This window comes from Trachemys scripta, chromosome 3 (assembly GCF_013100865.1).
Source record: "Trachemys scripta elegans isolate TJP31775 chromosome 3, CAS_Tse_1.0, whole genome shotgun sequence".
NCBI lineage: Eukaryota > Metazoa > Chordata > Testudines > Emydidae > Trachemys > Trachemys scripta.
The window spans coordinates 187,500,524-187,509,763 of record NC_048300.1 but is presented as its reverse complement, the minus strand read 5'-3'; the positions used below and the strand labels follow the sequence as shown (position 1 = coordinate 187,509,763).

General features: G+C 40.0%; 1 protein-coding gene across 1 annotated transcript; it reads right to left on the bottom strand.

Moving 5' to 3' along the window:
* Positions 1 to 4,026: 4,026 nt before the first annotated feature.
* PTCHD4 (patched domain containing 4) lies at positions 4,027 to 6,237 on the bottom strand. Its single transcript, XM_034766624.1, has one exon. The coding sequence runs from the start codon at positions 6,220 to 6,222 to the stop codon at positions 4,690 to 4,692; it is 1,533 nt and encodes a 510-aa protein (XP_034622515.1). The 5' UTR covers positions 6,223 to 6,237; the 3' UTR covers positions 4,027 to 4,689.
* Positions 6,238 to 9,240: the final 3,003 nt, after the last annotated feature.

Below are 9,240 nucleotides of genomic sequence, written 5' to 3'. Positions count from 1 at the left end.
TCAGAGCCTTTCTTCCCATACTTTTGGTTTTGGTGGGTGAAGAATATATTTCCCCATCTCATCATGTTGTGGTGTCTTTTCCTAGCACTGCATACCTATATTTGCTCATGAAGGGCGTAACCTTGGTTGGCCTTAATACCCACAGGGACATCAGTGGGAACTAGAAACACTCAGGACCTTGTTCTGTTTTGAATGTGTATCAAAAAACAATTAAGCAGTAAACCCAACAACCTAGTATTATAATTAATAGTAATGTACTAAATTGAATAGTTCAGGAAATGTATAGAGATGATATCAAACAGATTTTGTGTGGTACCTCCTTAAAGACAATGGACTTTAATTCAATTGGAGTTCAATATGGAGTAACTCTACTGAAGCTGATGGAGTTACTAGGGTTGCCAGGTGTCCGGTTTTAAGGGGACCTGTACAGTCTCTGGTCAGAAGTACTGACTGGACACCAGAAGTCCAGTTACTGCAATTCCAATGTCGCCCCCCCACCCAGCCAGCCCAAGCCCCTTTAAAACCCAAGCACTGGTCTCAGAGCCGGGGAAGGGCAGAGCTGGAGGGACCCCTGCTGTTAGTCCTGGCAGGGCTGGGGAAAAGACACTTCCTCTTCCCCTGCATGGGCTGCTCCCGGGGCTGGGTCACACCCACCTTCGGGAACCTTCCCTGGCTGCAGAAAGCTCTGCCCCCATCACTCCTTGCAAACTCTTTGCCTCTGAGCAGCTGCTGGACAGAGCAGGAGAGACATGGCCTCCCTCTTCTCTTTCTGGTGAGTTGAGCTTTTGGTTGGGTGTGGCTTGGTAAAGGTACCAGCACCTTGTGTGCTGGGAACACCCCCTTATGCTGGTCCCAGCAGCTCATAGTAGTTTCGCTTTGCTGGGGGAGATTGTTAAAGGAAGCCCCTGCACTTTCAATCTGAAGCCATTCTATCAAAGTGGCATTTCAGGGCAGGACATTGTGGAGAATGAGGGCAGGAGCTCCCTTCCAGGTGCTTGGGCTCTGCCTTGGAACGCAAGTGCTGCTACAAATGGAAGGGTTTGTTTGCTCTGAACTGTATGCCAACAATCGCAAGTCAAAGCCAGTTTCCCTTCTCCCCGTGGCCCCCCTCATCCATCCCATTTGTAACTGTATCTTGCTAGTATCTCCACTGCTGCTGGCGAGTCTGTGTTGTGCCTGTTTGACAATGTATATGCTGGAAAGTATTTGGGGCAGAAAATTTTGATCATAGCTGTAGTGTCCAGTTTTGAGAGATTGGAAAGTTGGCAACCCTAAGAGTTATGCCCAAGTCAAACTGTGTAATTTAAGAACAGAATATGGTACTGAGATGGAAAAATAGCAGATCAAATGATACCGAACTACTGTATTGCGTATACATTCCTATTTTTTCCCATTAGAGAAAATGTAAGAGTCTGGGATGCAAAAATAAACCCGGATAAGCATAAAAGGTTGGTGAGTAATTTCCTAAAGAGAAATAGTATGGAATAAAAAGATGAGAACAATAACTCTGAAAACAGTATCTTGAAAATCTATTTAGTATTAATAAAATTATGCATGCAAAATGCCATGCATTCATACCTATTTTGGCCCTAAAAATTGTTACTCTATTAAGTAATAATGTATGAAATACCCAGTTCTGGATCTAGGGTTAATCCCGTAGTTTTAACATAAGTGATAAAGGATTAGATTAGCTGGAATGGGAAAGTGCAATGGGTAATTACAAAATGAAAAATGTCCTCATCACAATCTCCCGAACAGTTCTGCATAAATGCAGCAAAATGTTAAAGGCCAAAATCTGATTTTAGCTACACTGGAGAATTTGGCTCCACGTTTAAAGGGTGGAAAGACAAATTTCCAATGTTTTCTCCTTTTCTCTTCCACAAGGGACCTAGAAATGTTTATGAGAATGCAAATTGTTGTTCACTTTGATACAATTAATGCCCTTTTTAAAAGGAGGGAATAATTAGGACATTCTTCCTGACAGTAGGGTTGAACACTAGCAGTTTTCACAGGGAGAGACCTGCATTTTTGGAGGTTTTGTCCCCCAAACTTCACAGTTGTGCCTTAGAGGTTCAGGTTTAGTGGGGAAAGGCTGCCAGGTACTGGTGAATTTTCCTTTAAGGGCTGGAAACTACACATCTTAAAGGTACAGACTGAAGTCAGTAATGACCTACAATTAAAGATGGGTCCAAACCAAAACCCAAATCCAAATATTCCCCAACACCCAAACTTTAACAGAGTTTTTATATGGATCTCAACTTGTGCAGATAGCCCCAATATCATTATATCTTGGGCCAAAGCCTGGATCAAGGAGCTTGAACTTTGCATCTTGATTCCAATTTTGCAATTTGGACCCATCTCTTTTTGTACTATAAGGCCCATGATTCCTCCAGTCCTGTTGCAGGCAAGAACTGCTATTGTTTTAAAGGGAGTTTTGCCTATGTATAGAATATAGTGGTTGGGCCAATGTTTAGCAAATGGTAATGGAAACCTCAGAAAAACACAGAGGAGAAGGGGAAATTGCATTTCCTGGTGAGAGAAGGAGTTAATGAACTTTCAGAACCAGGGAACAGATGGCTTTTTGTGGGATAAGTGGAATTTCTCAGGTTCCCCCTAAACACAAATCAGTGCAGGAAGGGAAGAGAGGCATCATGGAACAGTGAATGAGCTCCCTGTAGAAAGCCTTCTAGAGAAATATGTGAACACACGCTCATCAGTAACTCTCTTTGCAGATTGACACTAAAATCTAGAATAAGCCAACCATGAACACACATATGTGCAAGTATATCGCAGTTCCAGAGGTAAACAGCTTGGACATCTTTTAAAGGAATCCTAAAATGGACATAACAAACATTCCCCATTATGATTTCATTTATATAGTTTCCAGACAGATCCCATATATTCAGGAAGACATCACTCATTGATGACACAAGGTGGGTGAGGTAATATCTTTTATTGGACCAACCTCTGTTGGTGAGAGAGACAGGCTTTGAAGCTTACACAGAGCTCTTAAGTTTGTCACTCTCACCAACAGAAGTTGGTCTAATAAAAGATATTACCTCATCCACCTTGACTCTGTAATATTCTGGGACCGACACAGCTACAACAACACTGTATATCACTCATTGACTTGAAGCGAGATTGCATTTAAGAGCGTATAAAACAAGCCCTTTTAAAACACTATTTGAGATGGGAGATGTACATGGCATAACTGAGGACAGAATTTGGCCTTAAGGCTAAAAAATGGCTAAGTCTCTTTTCGTTCTTTCTCTTGAGCTTCTACAAAGCAGGGAAGGTCATATTGTAATACTTTATGGCATAATTCTAGTGTCATGCAGTAAGTGCAGATTTACTGCCTTCTATTAAATCTCAACAGCCATAACAAAGCTTGATGTTGCAGACATTCCATCAGGCACACAACTATTTAGTAATAATAATAAACACTCCCCCAAGGGGCTGATCTGGCTCTTTACAGCTAGAAGTTCGTTCAGTCTCACTCAAACATTAAAACATTCTTTTATGCAGATGGTAAAAAGCATATTGTACTGATCGTTTTACTAACGGAAGCAGAGAACCCCATGTCCTGTAGCATATTGCAGGGACCAGCAAATAGGTACCTTTGCACCTTGAACCAAATATAGAAGCCAGTACAGGGCATGCTCCAGAACTGATTCAGCCACAGCACGACCACATCACTGAGTCTACAGTATGTGGTCTGTCGTTACATATAAAGCTCCTGCTTGATTAATATTCGGCATTTAATGTTAACACTGAGAACTTAGAAATCTAGAGGCTAACGCTGCAGTAATTGCAATTACCATTGTAGTGGTAATGGCCTGGGTTAGTTTGATAAGATCTGTTAATGGAAGGGGAAATCCAGAATTCACAGGTATCAAAATATATTTATACTAATAACCACCAATTATGAGGTCCTTGATAACCACATTAGGAGAAAGGTCAAAAGTCAGTTTTCAAGAAACCAAGCTTTGAGTTTCCAAATGGCCTACACTTATTTCCTCTTCCATATACCCATATATCCAGTACCTGTATCACATGGCAGTATAGCTTTACCATCTGAATTAATGATAATGTTTTAACTGTGGCATATAGTTACACACTGTATATTCAAGTTGGGAAGTACTTTGGCTGAGATTGATTTAAATATCTACTTCCCAAGTGCATAGGTTTACTTTACCCAACCCGCTTAAGAAAAGAAATACGAAAAATATCATGGCATTTTTACTCTCCCTTACTTTTACTTCTTTATTTTTCTTGTTTGAAACCCTTGTTGCTTTTTGCCAGGCAACTTTATCAAACCATTCTAGCGTACACTATTTTCTTCTTGATAACTCTTCCCCTCCCCCACTCCCCGACTTCAGTCTTACATGTGGCAGATTGATCAATTCACATTTAGAGCTAGAGTTTTAAATTCAAGACCACTTGAAGGCCCACAGGCTCTTCCTTAGTGGAGAATGAGAATTCAAAGAAATATTTTTAGATTATTTTCACTTTTGTTATTTTGTTTAGAAGAGTTCACCTTTACGTGTCATGAAATACCCCTTCTTGGTCTTCCTTTTCCTTGTTGCATCTGGCCAGCGCAAGCAGCTGAGATCTTTGCTCTACTTTCCCTGCATCTCTGTGCAACGCTTTGTAATATATATCTATCTAGATTATTTTTTTCTAAGCCTTTCAGACTGCTGTTACATGATCAGGATTCTCCTGAATCTCTATGCATTCAATCTCTTCTCGCTCCTTCCTTTTGGCCCGTTTCTTTTTCTTGTGGTGCTTTTTGGAGGGTGGGAAAAAAGTTAGGAAGACGGGTAAAATAACAAAACAGTGCAGTAGTGTGCAACCGCTGGTGAGCAGCAGGCATTTGAACAGTGTGAAGGTCAAGTTTGAAGGCACAAAGAGAAGGGGGACCAACCCAATCAGGAAAGAAGTAACATTTTGCAAAATGGCTGTCCCGTGCTCTTGGAGGGAGTTTTTTATACACTGAGTTCGGGTGTGCTCAGTTGCTAGTACAAATGTGTAAAGCAGGGGTGCACAGTGATCTATGGCAAAATTCAAAGCGTAGATAAGGCACAGTATAGAAATACAATCCATGTCTACATTCCATAAAGTCATCAAGCCTAGCACACCCAACTCTATTGAGGTGACACTAAGAATTAACCAGAAGTTTCCCAGAGGATGAATAACCAGGAAAAAGGTCAGTATTAACACCAGCAGGATGCCAAAGCCAGAAATCAGGACAGGCATAGTTACTGATAAACCATAATGGTCCATGAAAACAAAGGTAGGATTGAACACAATGAATTTGATGCTCTGTATTAGAGATAGTGGCCTTAACTTCTCCAGCAATTCCACCACCTCCCTTTGTGTGTTTTCACTAGTCCTGGCCACTAGATACATGCGGGAAGCAATGATGTTGTTCTCATCTCCAGCCTTGGAGAAAATGATGTCATTTTTGAAGTGCTGGAATTCGGATTTTTTTAAAAAGGAGCTCTGAAGGATGCTGATAAAATCACTTTTATTGGTGGTGCTGATGTTGCCAACTCTCAGGTACTGATAGTATTGTTCAATCCAGGACACTGTATTGAAACCATGGCTCAGTGTTTTTAAGTCTTCTTGCACAGTGCCATTCCAATATTCAAGAGGTTCATAGATGTAGAATCCTATCACAGGACTGTAGTTGCTGAAATACTTCTGCTGAATGAGGGCATAGGAGACGCTTGGAGACTCACTGGCTAGGAGGTTGATGATGTTGGCCCCATCACTGATCTGTAAGCAACCCATAAAGGAGAAAGAGGCATAAATGAGATACAGTATCACCACAAATGGCTTGACGTAGATGTTAGTAATCCATTCATTGTAATGCTCTCGTAGGAAATGCTGGATGAAGTGATTCTGGTAGGGGTCAGTCTCATGATGAGAAGTGTGCTGATGGCCGTCACTCATCATGGTTTGGAACCACATAGGTTTCCTCTCCAGGTATTCTGCTGAAGGGATTTTACAACAGAAGATACTGTGGTAACGGTTCTGTTCCAACTGCCCAGCGAAGACCAAGCAAGAGCCAAAGAAGGAGAAGATATAGAAGTAGTTCAACAGGATGGAGACACACATGTTCTGGCAGAAAACTTTCACAGCCTCGATGTTGGTGAAAGGGCTGGCACCCATACCAAAGGCTATGAAGTACAAGGAGCTCGTCATTGTATAGGAGACCATGACATCGGAATAGGTGTCTGCTACCCTATCCTTGAATGGAAGGTTCTCTCTGGTTCTGCGCCATCCTGAAAGAAGTTCAAACACTCCTTTGGTTCCATGACCTAAAATAATAACAATAACAATGTATAAACACAGGTTTCCACTTTTCTTTCTGCATCATTAATGTGAACTTTTGGCAACCACTTTTTACTAAACAGACTTTTAAAAAACATTTGTATCATTTTACTAGTTAAATGCAAGTAAAATTTTCAGATTTGTATGTCCAAAGTTAGACACTTGAATCATATTTAGGTACCTAAATAAGCTGTCTGATATTCAGAGGGGCTGGTCCAATTCAGATAGGAGCTGATCCAATGCCCTTTGCAGAGAATGGAAAGACTTGGACTCAAAATGAAGCAAATTGTTTAGCTAACTAAATATGGATTTAGGTTGCCTATCTTGAAGTGCTTGAGTTTAAAAATGTTTTCTTAAATGATTAATATATAATATTATATTTTCTCCTTGTCTACACCTCTTTTTCTCTCTCTTTCTCTCTCTGCTATTAGAGCCTGACCCTGCCAGGTAATGAGCACCCTCAGTTACCATTGGAGCTGAGAGCACTCAGCACACATTAGGAGGTGCTCCAAACCTCACAAGAACAGGTTCTTATTTACTGTTTAATCATGGGATGCATTTTGGGGTACATTTTGTATTGAACATGGAAGGTCATTCAAGCTGTGCCCTTGGCAACCTCTATTACTGAATAGAATCTGAGTTCTGGGATTCCCCATCTATAAATTTTGACACAAATTGTGTGGTTAAGATTTAATTACTGTTTTTAAATGACATTTTTAGTGAAGCAGGTTAGAAAAAGTTTTCTTTCTCTGTGGAAATTTTCAATATTTTGTTGAAAAAAGCAAAGACCTGAATGCCAAAATGTTTTCATTTTTTTGGATGAAAAGTGATAAAAATTCCAGACAAAATCTGAAATAAAATGTCAATTTTGGAGCTTTTGTTTTCTCAGAATAAATTAACATTTTGAGGGGAAAGCAGACACTTATTGTGAACATTTTGGTTCAGTCAAAAACTCAATATTCTGCTGAAAACAAGTTTTGGTAGAAAATTGTTGACCAGCCCTAAATCTTTAGATGTCACTGTGGTGAAGAGAATCTTCCAAGCACAAATTGATTGTGCCATTTTGAGACTGTGGAATTAACTCCCATCAGTACTAAGGACTATCACAAACCTCACCACCTTCTGCTCCAAGTGCAAGGTGGACTCCTTCGACCTGCCTTCTTTCATATAAACATAGAGCAGTGCGTTAGAAAAATAACAACACACGCAAAATCAAAGCGCCACGAAAATGAAACACTCCACTGCACACGCAATTGTCCCTTTGGGGAGAGGATGAGAGAGAGAATGAACCACATGTGACAGATGTGTAGTTGTAGCATAATGCACCACTGGAAGGTGCACAGATACTATGCCTATGAAAGCAATGTAAGAAATTATATAGAATAGAATATAACCCATATGGCCTCCCTGAGTCTGCAAAAACCCTAACATAATGAATGAGCCATGTTCTGAGCTCACAAAACGTTGGTTTCACACCACGGTTGTGCTATTTTAGTGATTATTCAGCAAAAAACATTTACTTTGGTCAAAAAGCCACTTTTCTTTGAACAAACATTTTAATGAAATTTTTTTGACTGGTTCGAGTGCCTGCCAATTGCTAAACCAGTGACGCTGCACCTTTTCCATAATGTGGCCCCTTATTACAGCACACAAATATTTTGGGACTCTCTTACAACTAGTCATAAAGAAAGGGTTGGTAGTTGCAACTCTGCCATGACTCGCCCCCACTCCAAGTTGAGAACCCATGTTCTCAACTATCTTAGATTTTGGATCTCTTACATCAAAGTCCTCATCCAATGTCTGCTGATGTCAATGGAAAGCCTGTCCTTGACTTTATGGGGCTTTGAATCAGTAGACTAAAGAGAATTGCAGACCACAGAAGCAGACATACCATTGGGCAGAGAAAGAAAGGTGGATATTGGAAAACGGTAGAAATAGAATGTTGATATATATATATATATATACACACACCTCTACCCTGATATAATGCGACCCGATATAACACGAATTTGGATATAACGCGGTAAAGCAGTGCTCCATGGGGGTGGGGCTGCGCACTCCGGTGGATCAAAGCAAGTTCGATATAATGCGGTTTCGCCTATAAAGCAGTAAGATTTTTTGGCTCCCAAGGACGGCTTTATATCTAGGTAGAGGTTTATATATTTACTGAGCATAGCAAAAGAATTATAAACAGCAAGACAGGAGGAAAAATCCTTGTAATTGTATCAGAAACATGATGATAGGGAGACCCACAGTTGGTGACTGGATAACAAATTGTGCTGAAAAGTCTGTTGGGTTCATTTTTTTTATTTAAATTTTTCTTATTCACACATGACTTATGGTGCCAAAAACAGACTCTTGACAGCCATTCTGGGCCGGGAAAATTACAGCATAAAATGTCAGGTGCTGTGAATGTTGCCTGTTTTACTGGTGTGCACTGTAAATCAGTGTCCCCAGTGATATGTAAATATTTGGCCTTACAGAAATTTTCTGGTTAACAAAAAATCTTAATGGAAATGCTCCTCTCCTGCCAACTTGGATTTTGATAACTGGGGAACTTTGCATTCCTGGGTAAGTTCATGATGAGCCAGGTCAGAGTCACAGGATACTTGTTGCACATTATCACACAATACTCCTGGGGGAATTCTGCAACAAAAAATTAAAAATTCTGTGCACAATATTTTAAAATTCTGCAAAATTCTGCATATTTTATTTGTCAAAATAACACAATATAATCACACCAGTGATTAATCTCAATTATTTTTGGTCATTTATTTCAAAATACCTGTCAGCAAGTATGTCTGTAACAATACAGACAACAAAAATGATTCAAGAAATGTTTTTTGACTAATAGATTCCTTACTCAGCATATTAATATAGAACTCTGAGTAATAATTCATTTAA